This window comes from Phoenix dactylifera, chromosome 16 (genome assembly GCF_009389715.1).
Source record: "Phoenix dactylifera cultivar Barhee BC4 chromosome 16, palm_55x_up_171113_PBpolish2nd_filt_p, whole genome shotgun sequence".
NCBI lineage: Eukaryota > Viridiplantae > Streptophyta > Magnoliopsida > Arecales > Arecaceae > Phoenix > Phoenix dactylifera.
This window is the reverse complement of record NC_052407.1, coordinates 8,667,099-8,694,508: the sequence shown is the minus strand read 5'-3', so window position 1 is coordinate 8,694,508 and position 27,410 is coordinate 8,667,099. Positions and strand designations below refer to the sequence as shown.

General features: G+C 37.2%; 1 protein-coding gene across 2 annotated transcripts; it reads left to right on the top strand.

Annotated features, from left to right (window-relative positions):
• Positions 1 to 228: 228 nt before the first annotated feature.
• LOC103700851 (CSC1-like protein HYP1) lies at positions 229 to 27,195 on the top strand. Of its 2 annotated transcripts, XM_008782731.4 has the most exons (10): positions 229 to 697; positions 1,457 to 1,612; positions 4,291 to 4,354; positions 4,705 to 4,914; positions 6,669 to 6,851; positions 12,060 to 12,358; positions 12,521 to 12,797; positions 14,788 to 15,060; positions 18,317 to 18,550; positions 26,618 to 27,195. In XM_008782731.4, the coding sequence occupies exons 1-10, from the start codon at positions 417 to 419 to the stop codon at positions 26,780 to 26,782; spliced, it is 2,142 nt and encodes a 713-aa protein (XP_008780953.1). In that variant the 5' UTR covers positions 229 to 416; the 3' UTR covers positions 26,783 to 27,195. The 2 variants fall into 2 exon arrangements, with proteins under 2 accessions (XP_008780953.1, XP_026657944.1); XM_026802143.2 differs by lacking the exon at positions 26,618 to 27,195 and having other exon boundaries at positions 18,247 to 18,358.
• Positions 27,196 to 27,410: the final 215 nt, after the last annotated feature.

The window sequence follows — 27,410 nt, the reverse complement described above, 5'->3', positions numbered from 1 at the left end:
ACCGCGGCATCCAAGATCAGGTATCATACGCCGTAGGGAGAGCAAAATTCGTCCCCTTTTCCCAATCCCTCTTTCCCCTGCTTTCCATCGCGCTCATGTGCCACGCCATCACCCACGTGGCTTTCTTCGGAAGCGATTGAATTGTAAACGGGCCCCACAGGTCCCACCTATCTCGGATCCCGTACCCCACAGCAGCAGGCATCCTTTTCCTTCCTTTTTTTTTTTTGTTTTTTGTACCACCCTAAACCGACTCGCCCTCGCTTCCCCTTCTTGCTCCCTCTCCACCCAAGCGATCCCTTAACCCGTTATTCTCACTATTCTCTTCAGGATATTCTAGCTGTCTCCAGTTCCCAACCCCAAACCCTCCTTCTATTCCTTGCGGAATAAAGGGATTCGTCCCGTTCTTTCTTGGAGTGATGATCGTCTCGGCTCTGCTGACCTCGGTGGGGATAAACCTCGGCCTCTGCGTGCTATTCTTCGTCCTTTACTCCATCCTCCGGAAGCAGCCGGGGAACATCAAGTTCTACGCCCCGCGCCTCGTCGCCGAGGGGCGAGCCCGCCAGCGGAGCGAATTCAACATCGAGAGCCTCCTGCCCTCGCCCGGATGGGTCCGCAAGGCACTGGAGCCCTCCGAGGAGGACCTCCTCGCTTCTTGCGGCCTCGATGCCGTCGTCTTCATGAGAATCTTAATTTTCAGGTACATCTATGGTTTTTTTTTTCTCACGATTTTTTCTCCTTAAAAGGGCCTTTCTGGGAGTTCCTTGTTTCAACAATCGAAGCTTTGCCTTGATGTTGGTTCTTTTCTTAATTCTGGTTTTTGGAAACTAAGGGATATAATTTTATTTTTCCAGAACTAATGTTTTAACTAATCATACTGCACTGCACATCTTTTTCTGATTAACGGATGCTTCTTGGAGCTAATTCGATGAAAAATGTTGAAACGTTATTTCGATGCTGGATTCCTTTCTTGATACTGATTTCAAGAAATCGTGGAAAAGTTTTTCTTTTAATTTTTTTTGAGCCCTAAATTTTCTTAAGCGCACTATGCTTCTGTTATTCTATCAGATATTTGTTGAGTGTTATTCTTTTCTAAATTAAATCTCTTTGTTATGCATGATTTAAGAATATTCTTTTGCTCCTTGTAAAATTGATTTTCCCCGTCTTCTTGTCTGCTCTCTTATTGTTGATGATTATCAGGAAAACATGGAAAAGGAAATTTTGCACCTCATGTTTGCTAAAAATTAGCCTAAACTCTGCCTCTGCTATGCATTATATGCGATCTTGTTTCTCATGTATCCAGTCTTTATCTCTGGATTTTGCACTCATGTTTAGAATTGGAAGATTTATTTATTTATTTATTGCATTATGCAGTCTTTATCTCTGGATTGATATCTTGTTTGCCTTTTTTTAAGGAGATTTATTCTTGCTGAGCTTTCGTTCTTAATCTTCGATGCAGTTTGAGAGTGTTTTCCGTTGCTGCGGTTGTAGGGATATGTATTCTTCTTCCCGTAAATTATTTGGGGGATCAGCTTCGTGATATTGACTTTTCGGATCTTCCAAACAAGTCCTTGGATTTATTCAGCATTTCGAATGTAAAGGATGGCTCGAATAGGTATCCTGCTTGTATAGTTTTTACGGCTATTTCTTACTCAATGGACTAATAAAGCATATTATTGGAAAATTTATAAGATGAGCCATTCTTTTTAGCCTAATAAAGAACTGGCTAAGGTATCAATTGGATGTAGAACTGACCATGACCCTTAAATTCATACACGACTTATATTAATGTTTCTAAATACAACATGTTGCAGTCTTGGGCCTGAACTCAGAACTTGAGATATTTTTACCACTATAATTTTCATTTGATACATGCAAATCTAAAAGCATGCTGCTAATGGTAATCTGTCTATATGCATATAAAGTATAGACTTTAGAATTATGTCAAAATTGAGAAATCAAAAGCAAGAGCACGTTACTTTCTTGACTGATGGAGGACAGCTTAAAGTGAATGGAGATTTGAAAGAAAGTAATTTGTACTATTGCATAATTTTACAAAATTCACTGGATTATTGAAGTATTCCTTATACTGCAAATTTTAATCGTGATAATTGTTGAAAAGGACAAAAAAGGAAATAAGGTTACCTAAGAGAGCAACTGCAGAAGATTGTTGATCTCTTCTGATCATACACCTTGTAATTATATTACGATGTATCAAATTTGGACAAGTGCTTGACAAAGTTGCTCATATGCAACATAGATATCTGATGTTAATAAAACATGGTACCCTAATTTCAAATTTTAGGATCCATGGAAATTAATGGAAATTCAAATTGGAAATATGATTAGAAATAATAATGAAAAAGAGGAAAACTAAGAGATTATAAGTAGGTAAGAACAAAAGGAAAAAATATTTATTGCTTAGTTTAAAGTTTTGGCTGAAACGAAAGAACATTTTATTTTTCAGACAATTAAGTGGGTATGTACCCATTTCATCTCGCTTCTAAGGAAGTCTCTTTGATTCACCTGAAACATAAAAAAAGGTAATGAAGTCAAGAAGTTCTTTTTTAGTTATTTTTCATAATTCCTTGTCTTTTCATATTTAAAGCATCCAAGTTATAAAACTTCATAAATATGACCTAACAGTCATTCTCAATTACTTAAAATAATTCTGTATCTATATACTTATAGTAACAAAATTTTGGTATCAATTTGACAAGCGATGCATGAATTTTCAACAATTTTACTTATATCCTTCATTTATATTGATAATACCAATTGATATAGTAAATAAATTGATATAGTAAATATCATAACTTTGATGGTTAACACGTCAATGATGCCTCATTCTAACATCACTTCATTAACTTTGCCATAATTGTGATGCTTGATTTCATGATTTTCTTTTTTAATTTATTAAACCTTGAGTTATTATTTTTCATGTTTTTTCATCCTTTGGTCCTAAATAATTTGAAGCAAAATAAAATGCTGAGGTGAGATTGGGACTTTGATTAGTGGATTATCTAGGTTGTGCAAATTAGGCTAAACTTTAATTCGAGGTTGAGCCTGGCTTTGTTCGAGCTTAAATGAGGGCATGTTTGGTATTGCGTATGCTTCGTGAGAAAGGAGAAGTCAAAAGCTACGTTTTCTAGCTTCTCCAAAATGCGCTTTTCTGACTTTTCTTCTTGTAGAAGCACTTTTTAGACAATATTACCAGATACTTGTTTTAAGTGTTTCTTGCTTTAAAAGTTACTAAAGAAGTTTTTTTTTTATTTTTTGAAAGTAGTGCCAAATACACCTTGAGCTTGGATGAACATTGATATAAGCTTAATTGATTTTGACTTAATTTTAAGGTTATGAAGCTGATTGAATAGGCTTGTGGTTGGCTTTATTTGAAATTATGCTTGATCAAGCTCAACAAATAACAAATGAACCAAGCTTGATCAAATCCAGGCTTGATCATGCTCAGCACAATTACAACCCTTGAAGCAACCCTGATGTACCTCATTCAGTTTAGAGAACCTTGAGAACAGTTTTTGCCTTACATTTTTCATTTGTTGTTGATCGAAAGTTACACCTAAAGTTTCCTTTCCTATCTTAATGCCATATTTGGTTAGAGCAAGATAAAAAACCATGTACTCTGAGTAACTTATTATGCAACCAAACACAGCCTACTTTATCCTCTAAAATATTGTCCTGCATACACATCTAACTGAAGTTTTGACCCTAACAACTTCAAGATTTGAAGTGCCACTGTGTGCAGGGATGTGCCCTCATCGGGCAAGCATGTGTGCTGCAGTGCCCTACATTTTGTAGGGTATCAACTTGTGTTGGCTCATATCAACCTGTGGCCAGTTCAACATGGATTGCTATGGCTCAAGAACACTTGTCTTTTTTTTTTTTGTGGTGCGGTGTCAGCATATGTTGTGCCATGCTGTGACAGCCATTGTCTGGCAGGTCCCATGTCTGCGGTGCCTAAATCCTTGGATGACAACAGAAAAACTACCTCTTATTTTAATGGCAGAATGAGCACTATGTTAGCCTTTAGCTAATGTTGGGGAGAATACTCAATAGCTTCTATCTTTAGGTTTTATTGGAAATATTCACCTATCAATAAAGTGCTGTTTGATATGGTTTACTTGCATATTGTCTCAGATAAGTTTGTGATAAATTGCATTTTTTTTTAATTGTCGTAGTTGATATTAACTCATTTGTTAACATGTTGATGTATTTATAACAGCTGATCTAGAGGAAACTGTAGTCATAATTAAAAAATTAATCATTTATTGACAGGTTGTGGTTTCACTTTTCTGCTGCATATCTCATCACTGGAGTTGTATGCTTCCTGCTATATTTTGTAAGTTGATTTTGCTTTTTGTTGTTCATTGTTCCTTCATTTTGATTTTATAGTAGTTGAGCTAGCTGCGTCATCAGCAATGGGATTTGCTTTCTGGTACTTACACATCAAGCTTTATTAGGTGCCTTTTATCAGCACTTTCTACCAAGTTTGATCACCATTTCCTGAGGTTGGCTGTAACATGGATATTCTTTGATCATAGTCCATATGACATGCTTGTGTTGGTTGATCCGTATTTGAACTTATACTGTTTTGACAATGAACATTGGTTCTTATTTTGTCTACGTAATATTTAGCCATTTATTAGCAAAAAAGGGAAAAAGATGAATGCTTATTGTTTCTTTTTGCAGGAGTATAAAAATATCTCTGAGAAGAGGCTAGCCTACTTTAATGCATCCAAACCACAAGCACATCACTTTACTGTTCTTGTTCGCGATATCCCTAAACATGAAGGGGGTTCCCTCAGTGATACTGTTGAGAGATTTTTCATGGAGTATTATCCATCAACCTACTTGTCTCATGTTGTGGTTCATCGAACAAACAAGCTACGAGGTCTTATTGTAAGAATAATTTGTAATTTTACTGCATTTATTTGTTCTGCACAAGTTAACCTATTATTGTACTTTTTTGAACTAAATACTACCGAATTCAAGCATAGTCATTCGTGTGAGGATGGGTATGGTCATGTAACACAATTTAATAGATATTCTTATTTTTTTAGCATTAAATAGGAAACCTCAGAACAATTTCTGCGTATAGTATGGAACCAGATCTTTTATTCCCTTGTATGAGGATCATCTGTTTTATTGACAGGAAATCAAAAGATAAAGAGGTAAAAATAATTACAGGAGTATTCAGAGTTTTAGACTATTGCTTTTGGGTGTAAACTTTAATCCAATCAAATTGATGGTCACTCTTTTTCCTAATTAGGCATTAATATTATAAGTGGAGGATAAATATTTTAGATATAGATATAGAAGAGAATAAGTATATCCAAAAGGAGGAAGGTGGTAAGCAAGGTTGGCTGTACTAGTACTGAACTTATATTGGTTGGCCGGTGGTACGGTACAATATAGTACCGTGCCGTGCCGTTGTGGCGTGTATTGACAAAGAAAAATCAAAGAGGGATGGGGAGAGGGAGAAGGAGAGAGAGGGAGAGGGAGGGAGGAAGAGAGAGGGAGAAGGTGGGTGGGTGGGGGGGAGGCTGAGAGAGGTGGAGGGAAGGTCAGAAGCCCTTGGTTCCCTTGTTTCAAATGAAACAAGGTTCGGGGCCCCTTTTTTTAGTTTGCCGATTCAAAATGAAGTATAAAAAAGGGGCCTCCGGCAAATCGGCAAAATATGAAAAAGGGGCCTTGACCCCTGTTTTGTTCAAAATAGGGGAACGGAGGGCTTCCAGCCCTTCCTCCACCCCTCTCAGCCTCTCTCTCCCTCACTTCCTCACTCTCCCTTTCTCTCCTTCCCCCCTCCCCCTCTCTCTCTCTTCATCTCTCTCCCCTTCTCCCTCTCCCCTTCCCTCACTGGATTTTTTGAATTGAGGGGCGGAATCGTGGCGGTCCATCCTCGGTATGGTTTAGCATACCCGGAGTCGGGCGATTCGAGATGGTACTGCCTTTCTCGGTGGTAAGCTTTGTGGAATTTATAGGCTCTTTGGTCTTGCTTGTTGATGCTTGTGCAAGTTCCAGTGTGGTTGTTTATGCCTCCCCTCCTATAAAGAATGAAGGGCCTAATTAGTTTGTGGCCTCATGAAACAAAGTATAGAGGGGGATGTAGTAAGGGTAACAACCCATGCTTGTGTAGAATGGTGAGGAAAAAGGAGAAAATTTAGGAAAGTTGGATAAAGATTTTGAAAAAAGTCTTAGAAAACCTTGTATTGGGGGTTGTGGGTTATGTTGGCTATTTGCTTGGGAATTTTTTAGAGTCTGCTAGATGGCAACAATACCTTTTTTTTTGCTTGGGAATTTTTTAGAGTCTGCTAGATGGCAACAGTACCTTTTTTTAAGACTCTTGTTTATTGTATTATTTGGGAGTCATACAATAGATGCATCAAAATGGTTAGACATTAGCATCTTAAGAATTCTTTTCAATATTTAACCAAGTTACCAATCACGAGCATGCCTCTGTACCTTTATGAGTTGCAACATGTGAGGAATTCGCTATATGTGATATGTCATGAAAGACATATTAATGATTTTCTTCTTTTTTTTTCCTCCATATGTGCATGATGTACGATATTTTCATCTCATTCATTTAGATATACTATTTGTCCTTACTTTCAACATATAAAATAATGACAGTTTTTTAAATTCCTGTCCAGACTGATGCCGAGAATCTGTATAGGAGACTCGCCCACCTAAAGTCAAGACCAGCTACTTCACAAAATAATTGTTGTGGTAGCTTCCTAGGATTGTTTCAGAAAAAAGTTGATCTTGCAGGTCATTATGCAAAGAAATTGGAGGATCTAGAAGAGAATGTGAGAACAGAGCAGTTGGCAAGAGAGGTACATGCCTTTTTCTTCCCATTACAGTGAGCTTTAATGTAGTACAATGATGGCTTGATATTGCTGAAAATGTTCTTTCTAGGTGCGCTAGGTATACTTCTTAGGACCCTGTTGCTTAAATAAATTATAGAGGGGTAGGTTTAAGTGTATTTCTCTGTTTCTTTTCTTTATTATATTACCTTGTCTCCTATCGGTTAGTTTTTGTTATCCTAATGTTTGTTTTCAAGGTAATGGCTATTAAATTAACAATAAAGGAATTTATGCAGTGTCAAGTGTGATATGTTTTACTTGACAAAACTAAGTTAATTCCAATCAATCAGAGTTATTGATTCATTTGATATTTGGATTATGTAATAAATATTGTGTGTCTTCTGATGCTGAAATATCAATCACTGGCTGATTTGTCAAAGTATTATTGCTTGTTCTTTCATTTTTTTTAGACTAAGATCAAGTGCTCAACAAGAAGGGCAGTCAATGTAAATTGCACCACTTATCATTCACTGCTATATTGAACCTCTATTTAGTGTTAGGCCGGACACAGTAGTTTGTAAATCCTATCTTATCTTTACTAATATCATCAAATTGCATTTCCTGGCTATATGCTGCTCTCCATTCTGTTTGTCAAATTGCTTCTTTGTAAAGAAATGCAATTATTGAGGAAGCAAATTATGAATTTATCTTATCCTAGGGAAAATTATTGTACTTCTGTGAGCGAAATAGATAATTAAGAACTAATCTATCCTTTCTATACTGATCAGAGATTTTTCTGAAGGAGTGTAAAGCAATGGAGTAACAACTAGAGATGAAGAAATTATGATCACTTTGTCGACAAACATGCACTTCAGCATCCTTTCTTTGACCCATCAATCTAGACCTGATGATGCTTCTTATTGGCCCATTGGAGCCTACAGTAAATAGATCCAAACCATCTTTAAATGTTTTTTGCTCACTGCCCTTTATCAGTGCTACTGTCATCTCAAAAACTCAGCTGCATGTCCAGCTCAGCATTTTCATCTGTAGAATGTTCATGTTATCTTCACAGGACCTCTTGTTTTGACCAAGACTTGAATTTATATAATAAAGAGGATCTTATTAAATTGTCTGGTCTTACCATGGACGGTGGCATATTATTCTGGAGGTGCATCTGCATTTTACAATACCTAATTTTTTATCCTACCATGGACATTAATTTCCTTTTTAATTATTTTGTGTAAATAGCACTGATCTATACTCCTGCAGAAGTTGCAGCTTTGCACTCTGGGTTTTTGGCAAAAACATTCTTGTACTAATCCACCTCCTGCTATTTTTTCTAATTCATTGTAAACTACACAGAAAAATTCAAGATTCTGTGCGTTTTATAAAAATGTTAATCACATAGTAATGGATTGGGGCTCCTATTGGAAACACTCTGCAAATTTTGTATACCTTAATGTGAGATAGAACTTTGATATTTCTAGAAATGTGTTGTCATTATGGAAATCTTGTCCTCTATTTAGTTTGTCGACGAACATTTCGCAATAATGGCTCACAATTTTGTCCAGAAATTCCAGAACCAAAACATTGCATCTAGAGCCAACCTGAAAATGGGGTAAGTTTTAGATTTTGTCCAAAACTGACCTGTGGAACTAAATTTGTTCTACATATGACTGCTTATGCTATTTTTTGCTATTTCCTCAGACATTTAAATTTCGAGATGCATTTCCACTAGATTAAACCTAGATGTTGTAAGTTTTGAGAGGACAAGAACCATTGCAACACTGTATTCTGCAGAAATCTAGAAGAAAAGTAAATTTTTCAGCATATGTCTAGCTGTCTTGGAGCTCAAATCTTGTGGACATATTTGTTATTGTATGCCAGATTGCCATCTAACAGTAAAATGATTATTTACAAACGCACACTAAGCATGATATTCGAACACTTTATTTTTTGTTAAAAAACAGTTTAAGTGCAAAACCATTGAAGCAATACATCCAAAGTACCTAAGAAACATTTTATTACTTTTAGATAATGTCTGATTAATTTTTTTTGACTTATTTGATTTTTCTTTATTGCCTCATTTTACCTAATTTTTGTTGATGGGTTTTGGATTTCTTTGTAATTTTCAATCAGAGTTGCTGAAGCTAGAGTTGGAACTACGGAAGTTGCAGAAATCATCAAAACCAAAATTTGTTAGGACCAGACAAAACCTAGATTGAGTTTTCCAGCATCTAGGTTTGCATGAAATGCTGGGATCAAGTCCAACTTATACATTTATTTTTTCTTCTTTTTTTTTAAAAAAAGAAGTTTAAACTCTTTATCTGAAACAAAAGAAAGCACAATCTTCATTATGAACATTAGAGGTGAAACCACCATCAAATACATTCTCACTATGGGTTTTCTAAAGCAATTTAATTTTAAATGGAACACATTTTTGAATTTTGTGACCTAATACAGAGTCTATTGTCTTTTCTATTGCTTATGTGCAAGAAATTGAACATTGGTATTATCACTCCTTTTATCCATTTCTTGGTGTTCCAAAAACTAAACTTATCTATTCAAATACAAACTTTTAGCAAGCATATGCCATATGATGGATGGCTTCACCAAATTTTCTAGAGTGACAAGGCCTCAACCTTGAAATGACATGAAGACTATGTTTATTTTATCCTTTCAAGATTGAAAGACCAAAATTTGTTCTTTTCTTTTTTCCAAGTAATTTAAAGGAAACCTGAAAAAATTTGAAACAATTATCTGTATATTTAATATCTTCTTTAAATATGTTAGATCAAATCCAAAGTTCTTAAAGTTCCACTCCTACATGTTATTGAATATAACAATCATTGTAGAATGTGGATAGTTCTAGATAGCATTTTGATATTTATATTAATATGATTCTAGGCTGTTCTTAGGATCCAATTTCCTATTTATCTGCTACTATCCATTTAAAAGGTTTATCTTCAAAGATGTTTGAGCTTCATTAAGCTATTATTTTCCCTATGTTTGTCTCTCGAGAGAAGTATGTTTTTCACTAGTGGCTAGTGGCTACTTTGCCTTCAACTTCTATCATGTAGGACTGCTTTTTGTTGCATTTTGCTTCTTCATTTGCAAAGACAGTGATATCTCGTAAGTTTGACCAGATATTTGCTGCCTACTTTTTTTTCTTTGGAAAAAAAGGCGAAGCTTTTAGTTGACATAAACTACTAATCTTCTTAAGATTTGTGTGCAAAACCAGCACCGAAACTTTTTGCTTTTACTAGAAATTAATTGATTTGGAATATAGGTTATTTGATAGCAATGTTTTAAGCCTCAATATCAGGCCCCTATCGGTACGTTTCTAGTATGGTATTGCATGGTGCTTTATGCCCTTCTACTGACACATGGTACATTATTGGAGTCGGCAACAAATCGATACATGTGTTTTTTATGCGGAGCCTTGGTATCAATATCGATACTGCATTGATTGCGTAGTGCCTGTACAGTTCAGTATTTTATTAGAAATTGACCAGTAGGGCAATGTTACATGTATAAATAGGCATCTTTTGTTTTTATTAGGTTGTTTATTTGTACATTTTAAATTTGAAAGTCACAAGAGAGATTTTCCCCAAACTTTGTGAGACTTAGGAGGAAAAGGAGCAGGAATTTTTGCAGTAACCTGGGCCTCCTGAAAAATGTATCTAAGACATCTTGATTTGTGAGATTTGTTTGGAATCTTCTCAAAAGGGTCCAAAATCCAAGACATTCTAGGTTTGTTTCCTCTCCACCAGGATATTCCGAACCGGTACCGGGAGGCGTACCGGTGGTCTATCGGACCGGTTCATTGTTCTCGGTACCGTTTCAGTACCGCGCCCGTACCGAGAGCCGGAGCCGAAGAAGACGAGGTAAAAGAGAGTGAGCGGGGAGAGGCCTCTGCTGCCGGCGGAGGCCGTGCAGTGGGGGGGGTGGCAGAGGCCGAGACCGCTGCCGCGTCTCCTGTTTCTTTCGAAACAGGGGACACGGCTGTGGAAAAAAAAATTGGAATTTTTTAAGTGAAGTTGGTGGCTTGCTTGTCGACTTCACTTAAAAAATCTCCAAATTAAAAAAAAACAGGGGACGCGACCGCGACCTCGGCCTCCACCGGCCCCTCGAGGCTCTTTGATGGCGGTAGAGGCCTCTCCTTCTCCCTTCCTTCCCCGCTTGCTCTCTCCTCTTCTTCTTCTCCGGCTCCGGCTGGGTTCTGTCAATACGAGCTGCATACCGTTTTCCACGGCTGAACCGTACCGGTCAGGGCTTGGACCGGTACGGTACGTGCTGAACTTGCCGGTATGGGCCAGTTCAGCATATCTTGCTCTCCACTAGATTATGGAAATCAATCATCCCTTGGTTTTAATCTGGTGGATATGCCTTTTGAAACTTTAAAATTCTAAGAGAAAGCCCTGCTATATTTATTGATTTCATTAATTTTTGTTGTTTGTTTATACTATCATGTTTCATAAAAGAATTGAGTGCTAAATTACACTTAAAATGATTTGCAGCTTATGTTTTACTTTTTTTTATTTTAATTTATTGATAGTCTCATCCTGCAACAATGACTGTAACACCCGCACATCCCAAATAACACAATATGTTAAAAGTGAAGTCAATTATATTTTTCTGAATTGTTTACTTTTGCAACCAATATAATATTTTATTTTTATATTTTGATTTTTTGTACACTTTTTTTTGGTTTTGTTCAAAGCAAAACTGCCAAAACTACTAAAAACAAAAATCAGTTGTCCTAATTAAAATCGAAATGAAAACTGAGTTTTGGAACCTTGGGGTTGCTTCAATGGCTTGCATAGAAGATTCTAACTGAAAAGTCATTAGTCTTCACATTCAGGTCATCGGATCTGGATAGTTGTTTGTAGTTTGAATATACTATCGAACAAACATTTGTACTTTTTGTTTACTTTGATGTAGTATTTCGTTCATTCCTCCTACTGCCAGTTTCATTAAGGAGAGAATAATATGTCTGGCACGCACTATATGCTTATGAATTTGCATGGTGTTAGATTTTTCTACCAGTACTTGTTACCTGCTAGCAGAGGCCTTTCCTGGGGCCTTTTTTCCTTTGTGTCCTCCTAATTTTCATTTGCCATGGCTTCACTCTTTTCCTCCTAATTCAGTAGTTGCTTGCTCGTGAGATGTTTTTTTGAAATTGTGCTTAATGCATGGCATTTTCATTCTAAGATCTTTTTGTTGTCAATACTTTAGGAAGTCCCTGCTGCTTTTGTATGCTTCAAATCTCGGTATGGTGCTGCAACAGCTCTCCACATCCGACAATCACTCAAACCTACAGAGTGGGTAACAGAGGAAGCTCCTGAACCTCAAGATGTATACTGGCCTTTCTTCTCTACATCATTCATGCAGAGATGGATGTCTAAGGTGGTGGTCCTTGTAGCATCTGTTCTCCTGATAGTTGTCTTCCTCATTATCGTTGCTTTTGTTCAAGGATTGACATATTTGGATCAGTTAGAGATATGGTTGCCTTTCCTGAAGAAAGTACTGACAATGTAAGTAGTTGAAGGTTGAAGCAAGCAATTATGTTCTCAAGATGATTCTGTTATTTTTCTATCTTACAAGGTTCACTTGGTTGGCCTAGTCTAGTTTATGTGTTGTTTCTGTGTTTTTGCTGCATCAAATCAGTCATCCATGTGAATTACTTGCATTTGCAGAACTGTCGTAAGCCAAGTAATTACTGGATATCTTCCCAGTCTTATTCTTCATTTTGTTTCATCTTATGTGCCTTCCATCATGAAGCTTTTCTCCACCATGCAAGGATACATTGCCCACAGTGAGATTGAGAAAAGTGCATGTTATAAAATGCTTTTGTTTACCATATGGATCCTCTTCTTTGCAAATGTGCTTACTGGTTCAGTTACAAGTCAACTCCAGATAATACTTGATCCAAAGAATATTCCTTCGAGGCTAGCTGTCGTTGTACCAGCTCAGGCAAGTTTGTATGTCTCTTTTATTTTCTGATTGAGAGGTGTTTATTATTCTATACTATAGTTGTGTCTTTGGGAATGAGGGTGAGCCTTGGTGCAATGCTAAGGTTGCTCCATCATGATGTGGAGATCACGGGTCTGAAACATAGAAACAGCCTTTCTGCATATGTGGTTAAGGCTGCATTAATTTAACCCTCCCTAGACCTCGCAATGGTGAGAGCCTCGTGCATTAGGCTGCCTTTAGTTGTGTCCTTGGGAAGGCATATTCTTTTTTGATGTGTGCGGATTGCATGTGTATTATGTATAAGTACATATGCAGTAGGCTGCCCTTAGTTATGTATAATTACATGTCCCTAGCTACTACATGGTTCTGATGTTTTGTGCAATTGATTACAAAGAGTGGTGCATGTATATGCATATTTACTTATTGTGAGTTCTAAAAGATTGGAGGCATAGCAGCACAGACAGGGATCCGCCTAATACCTAGGTGCTAGGCACGTTCCAATAGGTCAAGGTACCCCGCTCCCCCCCCCCCCCCCCCCCCCAAAAAAAAAAAGATTTGAAAAATTTAAAAACATAAGAAGAAACTTTAAGAAAATCTATAATTAACTTTTTTTTAAAAAAGAAATGTAACATCCAAGTAAGATATACTCGTAACTGGGCAAAATATTAAAATATTAAAGTGGGGATGTAGGTGGCTCTTTCATGGTATCGCAATTTACTGGTTATAATGGGTTTCCTATAATGTTTGCGACTATCTTACTGATTCTGTATTACAAATGCTGATAGACACAGACTCTATTGAAGACATGCAATATTGTGTTACTATGGTATTCAAATTTATATCTTAGAATCAAGTATAGTTGCAAGAAATTTAGTTCTTGCACTTAAAATTAGGCAACTTAAAACAAACCCTAAATTCCAGCCCAAGAACAATATTACTAAAAAGAAGATGCAATAATAATCTGTTAGTCAAACTCTGACTCAAGTGCAGAAAGTTTCTGAGAAGTTATACAGGAAAATACCTGGGGCTGGCGGGCTTAGATTTAACAACTAAGTGACATGTGCACAGTAGAAACTTGGCACATCATGATTGCAAATAGGGCATGGTGGGGATAGATGAGCTCAAAAAGGGAGACCCAAAGTTGCGAGGCAAAGGCGACGAAGGAGAGGAAGGAGCAGGGTTGGGAGGTAGTATGGAATAAAAAGGGCCTTGGTTTCTCCCTTGCTATATTGAAGATTAAGCGGCTTAACCACATTAGCAATTCCATACACAGCCATCCAACTAAATTGCTGAAAGCACACCTGCAGTTTTCTTTTCTTTTTTTTTTTAATGGATCTTTGGAAGTGTGATGGAAGGGTGCCCATTTCTGCAGAAATTTAACAAGAAAATATGAAGGGGGCTGGCAAGCTTGAGGGAGAACGGAGAAGTGTGTGCAACAGCAGGAAATCAATACTTCATGATTGGAAATGAGGCAAAGCAGAGATGGGTGGGAATGAAAAATGGAGATCCAAGCCTATTTACCAAGAGAGACTGGAGAGGAAGGAGGGGTATTGATTTAATATATATGCATATTATAATTTTGAAATTATTTTAATTAAAAAAGTTTGATATGCTAAAATAGAAATAAAAGACCAGGCCAATCAGTCATCTCATGGTATTTTATATGAATTCATATGCATTATATAGCAGTCGGATGCTAATTAAGTCCTGTTGTCAGTAATGATACCCTTGACGAGCTAAAGTCTAATTTGAGACCTTTGGTTATATTTTTTGTTGTGACAGTTAGATATATGTGTCTAGGGTATTATGACTTCTTGTTACATTTTCAAATCAGTACTTTTAACACCACATATAAGTTATTGCCTTTGAGTATCATTTGTTTGTGCAGTCATCAAGCTTGGTTACTTCTATTTTGTAACCTTTATATGAGAGATAATTTGCCCATAAGAATTTGTTTTTACATGTTGCTAAATATCATTTTGCTTTTCAGGCCTCTTTCTTCATTGCCTATGTGGTGACATCATGGACTAGTCTATCATCAGAACTCACTCGCATGATCCCTCTAATTGTTGATTTGATAACCAGGAATTGTTCAAGATGCAAGTCTGATGAATTGCAGATACCATCTATCCGATACCATAGTGAAATACCTAGACTTCTCGCATTTGGGCTTCTTGGACTAGTGTATTTTATATTAGCACCATTAATTCTACTATTCTTATTGGTTTTCTTCTGCATTGGATACATAATCTATCGTAATCAGGTGAATTGGCACTACTTAAATTTGTTTTATGTTACTTGAATGTGTTTTATCATATTATTGTAAAAAATAAGTTGGCTTCAGTATTGTAGTTTTCCTTGAAATTTTTGTTTCTTGTTATATTTACGGGAAAGAAAGATGCTCTTTTTTTGAATAATATGCAGTAATATGTACATTTAGGTTGTGTGTTGAACTTTTTTTATGTTTGAGTTGGCCTTCCTATTAACTCAAAAGTTGTAGTTCTAGGCCGATGAGTTCAACGGATTTATATATCTGTACTTGTGTAAATTAACCTAGAACTTTGTTTAATTCTTAACATAGATGATGGAGCAACAGTTGCTTGTGTTTGGGAAAAGCACCTATTGGTACTATGTACCTCAACTTTCAATTTACCAGCCCGTCCCTTGGGAGAGCACCCACAGTGGCAGAGCTAGTGGTGCATGGTGAGAGGGTGGGTGCCCTTGACACATGTATAAAAATGATGGACAAGCTATTTGTCACGTAAGATCCATATTGAAGTATTCTTTTTTTTTTGGAGATGTTAGTACTGGTGATAAACAATATAGTGCCAAAAACTGGAGAAACACATTACTTTATAAAAAAACAAACAGTGATGTAACATTCAAGTTATATGGTGAGAAATATGTGGTGCGGAAAAGAGGGAGAAGAAGAGAAAAGGAGAGAAAAACAGGAAGATAATGAGGATAACTCAGACTGTCTCAGATCTTTACTAAACTCCAGCTCACTGAAGCACTTTCAACTTATATACAGCAGAAGACTCAATATGAAACTATTTATTGAGAAAACAAGAAAAAATTTACATGTGGAAGCAAATATTGACTTCTTAATATCCTTCCATTATTCTATTATTGCTGGCCTTTGCTAAGTGTACACATTATAATACTAAATAATGTAATGGCCATCAGGCTATGGTACCAAATGACATAAGAGAAGTGTATGCTGTGAAGAGGGAGGTTGGGGGGGAGAAAGCAAGAGGTAAGTAAAAAGATAAGAATATGAAAAACTCCACTCCCAAAAGTTTCCATGCTTACAATTGTTTCTACCATGAGAAAGTAAACAGAAATCTACTATAGAGAAATAAGCAACATCCATATAACCAAAAACCAATCCTATCTGTGGATAATTAAGGGCTTATGGAAACCACAAATCAAAATTAGCCCTAAACCATGTCCATGAACTCCAGAGACCAGGCATGACTCAAAATTTACCAAAGCAAGCGAAAACTGACTTGATGCTCAGATATCCGTGAAACTTTAATTTTTACTCAATCTAATCTAAGATATGTGTAATTTTTTAGCTGGCAAAACTAACCCAATCCTGAATCTGATAGTGCTGGTATATGCTTCAGACTCCTCACAGCTTACCTTCACAAAAATTTTCTTTCACATGCTATGACATCTAAGGACAAAATGCTTCGTGGTTGTCCCTGGCGACATTTTCCCTTGTAGCAAGACATTGCACCAAATGCTTTTAAATCATATACTTCCCCAGTGCTCCTTTGTAACAAGACATTGCCTCAAATGTTTTTAAATCATATACTTCCCCAATGCAAAAGCTTGTAGCCAACTTACTCTAGATTCAAAACCCTAGACTTAAACTAGGGACCCAGTACAAAAGATTGCATGACTTTCATAACAAATAAAATTCCCTGTGCCATGAATGAGTAAGGAAAGTCCGTACATTTCTAGCACACTATTTCTTTGATTGCCATGTGTGAAAAACATCCTGATGGTGAAGCTAGTGGTCCATGATTTTTGGCATTCAATTTTCTTCCGGAACTAATTTGCACCCAATAGCTTTACATCAAAGTATCCATGATACAATAATTAACAACTACCTTGTCTAGGTTTTGTTATAATTTGAGATATAAGAGAAGTGTAGACATTTTCTTCCAAAATAGAGGAGTATTTGAAGTCCTTAAGGACTACTGACTGGCTAGATAGTTTCTTTACTAATCAATTGTCTCAACTTTCATCCTAGACTCTTATGTATTTATATATTGTTTTATACATATAGGCCACAGTGAATGTGTTTTGTTATTTTATGCTGTATTCTTCACAACTTAGCATGAAGTATGCTGTAATTCTATATCTGGAAATAGTTTGGTGTTTTTGTAGAGGCACCAGCTTAAAACTTCCATAAGCAGATATAAGAAACTTTTCAGTTGACTGTTGAGGCAATGTTTGGGGCAAAAGCCCGAGTTATATAGGAAGAAAAAACAATACACAACTCTTCTTTTCCTTTTCTGTGCCGGGGGTGGTGGTAGGGTTGAAGGATGCAAAACAATAATTCATCATTTCTTCTGGTGGATATCGCAAAAACTCAGGTTTAAATGAATTAACTCCATTGAATTCTTTTAAATAATATAAATGACATGATATGTTCTTTGATCCAATGTATACACATATGTATACCTTTTTTCTTGGCTACATCAGAGTGGATCTCCACTTAGATTTGGTCAGATCTATATTAAATAATGGGTGTCTCACATCAATGATATGAGGCATCGCATATAATCTACTACCTCTAAATTGCTTGCACACAAAAAATCATATGATTGGAGATCCCTAGCCTATGCATCAAGTAGTCAGAAAAAAATGTACTGCTTCATGTTATTTAAACTGTCCAATTTTTTGATCACTTGATATATAGGTTGGGAGTCTTTAAATCATATTTTTGGTGTGTAAGACATTTAGAGGTAGTAGATCATATTTAACAACTTGGATCATCAATGTGGGACCCCATCATCCTATCTCAACCTGATTGGATTGGAATGGAGATCCACTCGAGTATAGCCAAGTCTCTCTCTCTCTCTCTCTCTCTCTCTCTCTCTCTATATATATATATATATATATATATATATATATTATATATATATATATATATTATATATATATATATATATTATATTGCTATACTCTCATATCTCATATGCAGATCCAATCCTTTTATTATACTCTACCGACCTGCTTTTGCTTGTTCTCACCCTGTTGTTTTTTTTTTATTGCACTTGTGCAAAGATAGAAATCTGAAGCCTTGCTAGCTGCAAAAGTCAAAAGGGATTCCAAATTAAGAATTGGATTTTTTTTTAAAAAAAATGATATGAAAACTGTTCCTTCCCCACTAGTTAGCAAGTTTGGATCATTTTGGCTTGGTTTATCTTTGCAGCAAATATAGAAGGTATATACAGATTGCAGTTGGAAACTTGGGATTTATAATTTGTGATCATCTTATGCAGCTATTAAATGTTTACTTGCCTAAGTATGAAACTGGGGGAAGGTTTTGGCCTATTGTGCACAATTCAACAATATTCTCTCTCATACTTATGCACATAATTGCCATTGGAATCTTTGGACTTAAGCAGCTTCCTCTTGCGTCGAGCTTAATTCTGCCACTTCCTGTGCTTACACTTTTGTTCAATGACTATTGTCGGAAACGCTTTCTACCCATTTTCCAAGCTTATTCTGCTGAGGTATCTATCTATATCAAGTTATAGCTAGTTAGTTATCTCACTCTATGTTTGTATTAACTGTATCTGTAGCTGTTGAGATAAATGCTTACACTTAATATTTAACAAATTTTGCCAAAATGCGTTCTATCCATCTTCTATGATATTCTGCTGAGTTTTTTGTCAACTGATAGTTATTTCCTTTTCTCACATTTGCATTCCTATTTCCCCATGAATGTATGCTCCAAAGCTTTTGTGAATAATGTGATATATTTAAACAAGTTCATGATGTATTTCAAATAAGTGGGAAACTTTACATCTATGAAGAACTGAATATATGTGAATGCTTAAACTTACTATGTGATGAATTTTTCCAAAAATGCACTCCATGATTACTCTGCTGAGATACTTGCCAGCTGATAGTTATTTTCTTTTTCTTACTCATTTTGCATTCCCATGAATATTTGCTAAAAGCCTTTGTTGAATAATATGATATTTCTAAAAAAGTGCATAATGCATTCTAAATAAATGAGAATCTTTGCATCTGTGAACAACTGAATATATTGATTTTTTTTTTGCTTTATTTGATTTACCATTGATATTTGTCTTATTTGTAAAGAGCATAGGGAATCCATGCAACATCGGTTTGTTAAGTTGGTCCAAAAATAGTGATAGGAATAATAGGACCAAACTTTTCCATTTATGATGGAAGAGGATGACACTCTAGCATTATAGAAGCATTAGCTTTAAAAAATGCTGATAATGTGCATTGACTTATAATTCCGCAGTCATGCATGTTCTCACACACATGCATACTTTTGAGTTGGGACAATTAGTTAATTTGTTGTTTTGTTGGTGCTGAGCATTTATTGGAGAGATGGATATATATATATATATATATATATATATATATATATATATATATATATATATCAATATATCAATCGGTAGAACCGTCCCGAACCGGACGGTTTCGGCCGTTCCGCATTATACCGGTGGTTCACCGGTACGGTTCCAGCAACGGAAACGAAATCTGTTGTCGGAGGCGGAGAAGGAGAAGGAAAAGAGAAAGAGAGAGCAGGAGAGAGAGGGAGGGTGGCGGAGGGTGGCGGAGGCGCGACGGAGGCTAGTGGAAGCCGACGCCGAGCCCTTTCGCGATTTATGCGGCCATTCTCCTGTTTCGTTCGAAACAGGGGTCGGCTGCTTTTTAATTTCTTGATTCTTAAGTGAAGTCGACAAATCACTTGCACGCTTCACTTAAGAATCGCGAAATTAAAAAGCGGCCGGCCCCTATTTCGAACGAAATAGAGGAACGGCTGTGTAAATCGCGAAAGATCCCAACGCCGACCTCCGCCGACCTCCCTCCCTCCCCCGCTTTCTCTCTCTTTTCCTCTCTCGTTCTCCCTCTCCCCCGTTTGTTCAACTGTGTCGGTACAAGCCCAGCTCGGCACGGCACAGCATGACGCAGATCCGTACCGACTCGTCCCGCCAGAAAACCACATACATACATATATTCGACATCTAGATTTGGAAATACGATTACCAAAGTTCAATTTGTCAGAACTCTGTGTTTATATAAAAGATTAATACCAGATTGTACTTTGGCACTACTAAATGGTGATGGTTATTTTGAATTGGCATTCCCTTTCTTCATTACCATCTTATTTTATGGATAGAGAATAAAAATGTTCAAGGAGATTGAATGATTTGTAGAGGTGGCAGATGATTGATTTGACTATCAAATTTGTTGATTTAAAGCAAGTATTTAAATATCAAGCTATGAAACTATGGTGATCATGGGTTGGTAAGGTATAGTATGTGATATGAGGGAGCTACAAGGCTGATATGCCTTGATATGGCATAATATGCGGCAATACAGGCCATGTTTCCTAAAATTAGGGCAGGTTTGGGGTTCCTTCTACTGGTCCTTGGCTAGTATATTATGGTACAGCTGGTTTGGGATTGGTGAACTTGATTTTTACATCCTTGATTCTAAATCTAGGATTTTGCATCCAACGAAGCTTAGGAGATTATCATTTGCTGGCTAACATGGTGCATCTGACCAAATCATCATAGCTCTTGAGATGCCTTGAAGATTGTCTTTAAAGCATCAAAGATAAACTTTGAGGGGTGCGAATGAGTCGAGCTCGAGCTCGCAAGCTGCTCAAGCTCGACTCGGGTCCAAGCTTGACTCGACTCAGCTACTATTGAGCTTGAGTAGTTTTTCGAGCCGAGCTCGAGTAGCAAGATATTTGGCTCGAAGGCTCACAAGCCTATTCGAGTTTATATATATTTTTAATAATATAATATATATATATATTATATGAGTAGGCCAAGGCTCAAATTTGAGCTCAAACTTGAGCTCGAGTATGACTTGGTTGTCAGTTGATCTCGAGTATTTGTCTTTTATTCTCATTGAGTCGAGCTCGAGCTTAGAATATTAAGGTTCAATTGATCTTGAGTCGAGTTTCGAGCTGAGTATTTTGAATTGAGTCGAGTTCGAGCCTTTAGCTACTCGACTTAGCTCTGCTCGATTGCCCTCCTATTAAAAAGAAGGTTATGCCGTTGGAGTGGTGTAATGTGTCACATGTACCAGCAATTTATGGGCATTATTCCGGGTCATTGTGCCCAATAAAGTTGGAAAATAAGATTTGCTTTACCGATCGGTACCAGTACATACTGATTGTACCGGTATCGAATTAGTATGCGGCATGGAAGGCGAACCGGCTCCTGTACCGGCCATATCGGCATTGTAATATGATGGTACCAGTATGGGGTCTGGTATGGAGACGACGAACCTTGCTGGAAACTATGTCAGTACCATGGTTGACAGAAGCAATTTATAAAGAAACATCTTGATATTGAGCTGATCTTCAAACCCTTCAATTAAGCTATCTACAGAGATTGGTTAAGTTTGGCCATGAAATGGTCTATGGACCAACCCTTCCACTTGCTTGACTATAATCAGATCTCATAGTTGGTTGCCTTGAAGGAAGTAAAGAGCTTCAAGGTTAAGAAATCATGTGTTCATTATCTTGTTATGATAGTCTTCCTGAGAAGATCAAGCTGTGCATGGTATTTGGTTATCTGGATGGAGTGCCAAGAGGCATCTGAGTCAAATGGAAAAAATGGGCTCCTTTTCTTTCAAATTCAAAAAGACAGACAATCAAGAACGATTTAATTTGTACATATGCATGAATTTTATCTTGCTTGAAGTCTTGTTGCCACAAAAACGTTCCAGTTAAAAATGTCAAGGAAAGGTTAACATAATTTAGGGAAGCAGATTTTTATCTTTCTTGAAGTACTATTGGCACAAAAACATAACCATTTATAAGTATCAAGGTTAACATAATTTAGGGAAGAGGACAATAGAGGATACTTAATTGTTTTCTTCTTCCTCTTCTTATTTGTGTTAGACACTGAGGAAAACCAAGCATGTTTTTTTTCCACCGGACCCTACAATAACCATCAGCAATACAGATCTAAAGGAACCCTTCTAAGGTAACATTTTCTTTCCACAAAAAAGAAAAAGTTTCAGTTTGGTACCTGCACACAAGCATACCAAGTGTTGGCTACTGTACCAACCCAGCTCCCAGCTGGTACTGGTAATTAAAACATTACGTTCAACTGCTTGGTTATAGTCCGCTTTGCTATTTATTATTGATGACTATCTTGCTTGGGATGAGATAACAAAATCCATAATTGTTCAATGTACTACTTGAGCATTGGAGGTAACACTGCTTGATTAAGCAATTCCTGTAACTAGTTTCTGTGAAACTTCACCATCTATGCACAAAACAAATAAATTGTCATGAGCTGGAAAATCAACCTAACAATAGAAGAGTTTACTACCGAAACTAATCACCTCTCTTAAGTTAATACCAGCAGTAGTATCAGGTGGTAGCCTTTGAGGAAATTTTCCAATGCATGCTAAATCACACTAATTCAGATTTCAGACATGGAAATAGGTCCATTTTACAGGTGTTTTTGCTAAAATATAGCACAAGAGATTGACACAGAGTTATCGTGCATCAGATATAAGTAGGGTTTCTTTAAGGCGTCTACCCGACATTGATTAATTGAGTCAAAATGAGCCCTATTTGTTTTTGAACCGCTGCTGGGAATAGGGTTGTTTGGGTTTCTCGGTCCATGCATAATGTTAATTAACTAGCCTTATTCCATTTATAAAGAGCCGAGTTTATAAATTGACTATTGTTCTATCACAATTTAATAATGTGCTAGACCTGGCTTTCCAACCTGACGACAAGCCTCTAACTATTGGTTCTAGGTTTTTGGGTAAAACAACTCTATGTAGGAGAAGGGCTTCGCATGAAATCTGGCCATCTGGAAGATAGGTAACCTATCTTGTGGTCCCACAATTTGGTTACCAGAAGCCCAATGAGCAATCCTTTTAAATTCTCCTTGAAGGGGAAGTGATCTAGGTGATGAGGGATAAAATTTAGGTTTGGTATAGGGAATTGCATTCATCCAAGTTAAACCTTATAAAGCACCACATTAAAAAAGAATCTCTGCAAATTTTCATCTTGAGAGGCTGAATTGTCAACATTGGAAATTGTTTGTTATGGTCAAAGTCATTATAGCGTATTATAAGAAGTGAGATCATCCCCATTTAGTAATGGATGGTTTATCGATTAACTTATATAGTGGACTTCCTTGAGGTAGAGTCTTCAGAAGTCAGAATCCTTTATCAAAACACATACCGGCAAGCCTGGGTTGACTGCTGAACCTTATCTTATTAATTTTTGTGTAGAAATCCTCAAATCACATGTCAATGTTGTAATGTTGTACTCATCAGGACTCTCGAGCTTTATACTAGTTGAAGCACAAATTTATTTTTTCAATAATTTAGCTCTAATAGTTCTTCCACAAGATCAATTTTAAGTGAAAAATGCGTACATGATTCCAGAGAAAACAGGTATTAAAATTGAAGATTTGGACGCATTGAAGTGTATATAGTCATGCTTGAAACTTCCTTCTAGAGCTTTTTGGTAACCTAATCATATGGAAGTCTTAAGTTTCAACTATAGTTTTTTTTTTCCTTGAATATTCAAGGATGTAATTCATGATGCATCAATCTATAGCCAGTGGTGAAAAATCAAGTATCCGTGCTAAGTAGGATGGCATGAAATTGGATGACTTCACCCAGCTAGATCAAATCCATATATCTTGGTGAGATTTTGATTCGTGACTCCAGAGGGGTAGCGGTTGACAGCTAAATGAGGTTGTTAATTGCACCCAAAGGCCTGCAGTGGTCCAATTATTGCCACAAGTGCCATGGGCCCTGTGGTTGGGTCCAGGGATCCAACATGCGGCCACCAAGTTGGGATGTTTTGACCCCAACTATGCTAGTGTCTGATCCTCTCTTCAGCAGTATGTCAGTAGGCAAGTTCAAATGAAGGGAGCAGCTGAAGCTGGCTGCCAATCCAACCTCGAAATATCCAATCATATCTGATGCCCAACTCTTAGGCATCCTGATGGATGATCTATGTCCATATCTACTAATTGATTTCTCAAATTGAGTCTGCTTTGCTTCTGTAATTTTTTGTATTTAAGTCAGGTTCTGAGGGCAACTATGCAAGGGGTCCTAAAACTTATGTATTCAATTATTCCTTAAGGAATCGAGTAATATTTGGCTGAGTGCACGTGTGTTTTTCTTGTGGAGGGATTCATGACCCTTGGTTGATTTTTGGGGACCTTAAATAGAAGTTGGTGGATTCCACAGAACCAATGAATAACCTTGAAAGTCCTTGGTGAATTCTAGGCTTGGTGAAGGCTTTCGTAGTGCTAACTTGCTGCTTGGCCTCGAAACTCTCAAATCCTTATTGTAAGTATTACTTTTTTAATTTGCAATTTGCTTTCTTGTGGGAGCTACTTTGTCATTTTCCAGGGCAAGATTTTTTTCCGCAGAATGGGATGCCCTGCTCTCCCGCCCTGTCCTAGTGGCCGTCCCAGTAGGTTCTCTCTCCTCTTCTTCTTTCCCTTCCTTCTTTCTTTCCTCTTTGTTTGTATTTTCCTTTCCTTCTTTCTTTTTTCTTCTTCCTTCTTTTCTTTCCTTTTTCTTATTCTTTCTTTTCCTACTTATATCCTTTGGTTTTCCTCTCCCTTCCTTTCTTTTCCTACTTATATCCTTTGGTTTTCCTTCTCTTCTTTCCTTCCTCTCTTTCTTCCTCTTTCTTTTGCTTTCCCCTCGTGGATGGGTTTCAGAAACCACCCCGGTCCCGGTTCCCACTCTCACAGGAACGGGACAGGATGGCCAGAACAGCCCCATCCCGCCAAGATTTAAAATGTTGCTCCAGGATAGGAGATGGTTTTAGGATCTTGTCACTTTTTTAGGCACCCCAAAACCATGCACCTGCATTCCTTAAGCAGAATTGGTTCCACAGCAACACTTGATCTTGCATAATGCAATCAAGCCAAGGCAATGTCATAATAGTGTTTGTTGGTATTAGAATCACACTTCTTAAGGAATTTCCATAGTACTGCAGAAGTCACAATTCAAACGTGAGACTCATGCCATCTGAAACTTCAAATGCCTATGTAGCTACATTCAGTTCAAACCAGAAAGCTGGTTTCGGTCAGACTCAACTTCCTGGTCAGGGAAAAGTCAGGCAGCAGTCTGGAACAGACTTCAGTGTGGAACACACTTGGACATAGGCTTCGGAGCTTCCAACACCAACACTTAGCTCTTTGCGTCTGAACACTTCTGGTGGTGTATTTTTTTTCGATACTAGTTGGATATCAGGTCAATCATATGTCTCCTCTTTGGAATCTGATCGAATTGATGCCCATACTGGCAGTAATGAGTCCTGCAGAATGTTTAGCGGTCATCTCATGCTTCTTTGAAGCAGAGACCTCCAGATTTGTGTTACGGCCATGAGTGAGATGATAGTACCGATTTCCACATTGATAGATGAAGGTAAGCATCGAACCTTGCAGGCCATAGTCCAGGAGCTGATGGCCCAATCACTTCAGAGCACCATCGCTCTGGTGCCTCAATTATCTGGATCTGGGTCAAGAAAGCTGTAAGATTTAACTAATGATCCAAGATAGTGCATGTCACTATGGCCTATCTCAGATGACATGTATATCCAAATAATAATGATTTAGTTATGAAAATTTGCTGCTCGTTTTTATTTAATTTTCATCTTTTGTACTTCCATTTTTTCCTGTGAACTACTTTCTCCTTTCTCTAAAATTTCAATGGCCCACCAAACAACTTACAAGCTGATACTCAAACCAAACAACTTGCAAGCAGACACTGATTTCAGTTTCTTCTCTATCTTTCTAAAATTAGAGATTACTCGGTTGGTGACATCTCTTTAACACCATATACACATGGGAAAGCCAACTAGATATTGCTTAAACTTGCTATATAGGGTGTTGGAAGATGGGATCGAGGTATAACTCTACAACACCTACATCTATTAGGGTCTGTTTGAACAGTCTATACTGTAATAGTTTCTTCCATGCAATGGCACCAATTTTCAAGATGTTGAAGAACCCAATTACCCCTTAAAAACTAGTTTTAAAGATAAAATGGTATAATCGTAGCCCAATAGAAGTAGCCTAAATTAGCCAAAAATAATGAGTGCAGAACATTGTATAAAATTCTAAATTAGTTAAATTAACCCTGAGGATGCTACAGTCCTTTCTCTTGCTAGTCTACAGTGATACTTTTTTAGTTAAATAACTAATGTGCCAATGCAGCAGATCCATCAAGCTATATGCTAGCTTATCTGGATATCTTATTATAACACATACTAAATTTTTCTGCTGCAAAACATCTTACGCGATAGGACTGGAGCTCTAATCTTATCAATGACAAACACATAAGCTTTGCGCATTTTTCTCCTAAATATCTGAATGCATTAAACTGATCCCTGATGCTCTTGAAAACTTATTAAAATTGAGGCAACACCTGTTATCCTGTTTTGGTGGTTGGATATTCTGATGTGCAGGAATAAAGCTAGAGTTTGTATGCCATGTCAAGATACATTTGCAGCATTTTTTATTAAATGGATTTCCTGCTTAAAACTTGACCGACTTTTGTGCCGTTTGTTTTGTTTATAGACTTTGATAAGGAAAGACCGAGAAGATCAGAATGATCCAGCAAAAATGGCTGAGTTCTTTGACAAACTGGTTACTGCATATCGTGACCCTTCTCTTATGCCAATCAATCACTTTCTGAACTCAAATGAGCGCACCTCTCCCCTTCTTTTCTCTGCTGATGGTTGACATTGGGACGATTTTCTGCTAACAAATGATATTATCTCTGCTGGGATCGAAATGGTGCTGAAGCATAAAAGAGGTGAAATCAAACTATGAGGGAATGTAATCTTCTGAATACATTTTACATCCATTGCAGCTTTATATAGATATGGATCCCTGGACATAAGTTACTTGATTGCCTCAGGGAGCAAGCATTTCATCTGCAAGCCTTTTGTGAAATGTTGTAGTTGTATGGAGATGATTGTAGTGTCTCTCTCATGCAAACGTTTAATGTACATATGTGCCTTGCTGTATATTCAGTCTCAAGATGCAACTTTGTCATTCAATTCGTTTCAGACACGACTGCGCTGTTGGTTTGATCAGTGGAGCTCCATACTGTGCGATGTACTAATAATGGCTATCTGCTATTATTTTCCTTCTGGCATGCTTTGTGATTATGGATCTTGAAGATGTTTCATCTGTAGGGCCCACTCTGGTGGATCTGAAGTGGCCTAGTATTTACTAAATTCTGTTTGTGCCTGAGCTTGTGTTTCGAAACAAGCTCTTGGAAGGATGAAAAAAATTGTATTGTCTAAGAGACATGGTTGGTGCGGTGCAAGTTGAAACATCTTGGAAGGCACTGAAGGAAAATTCA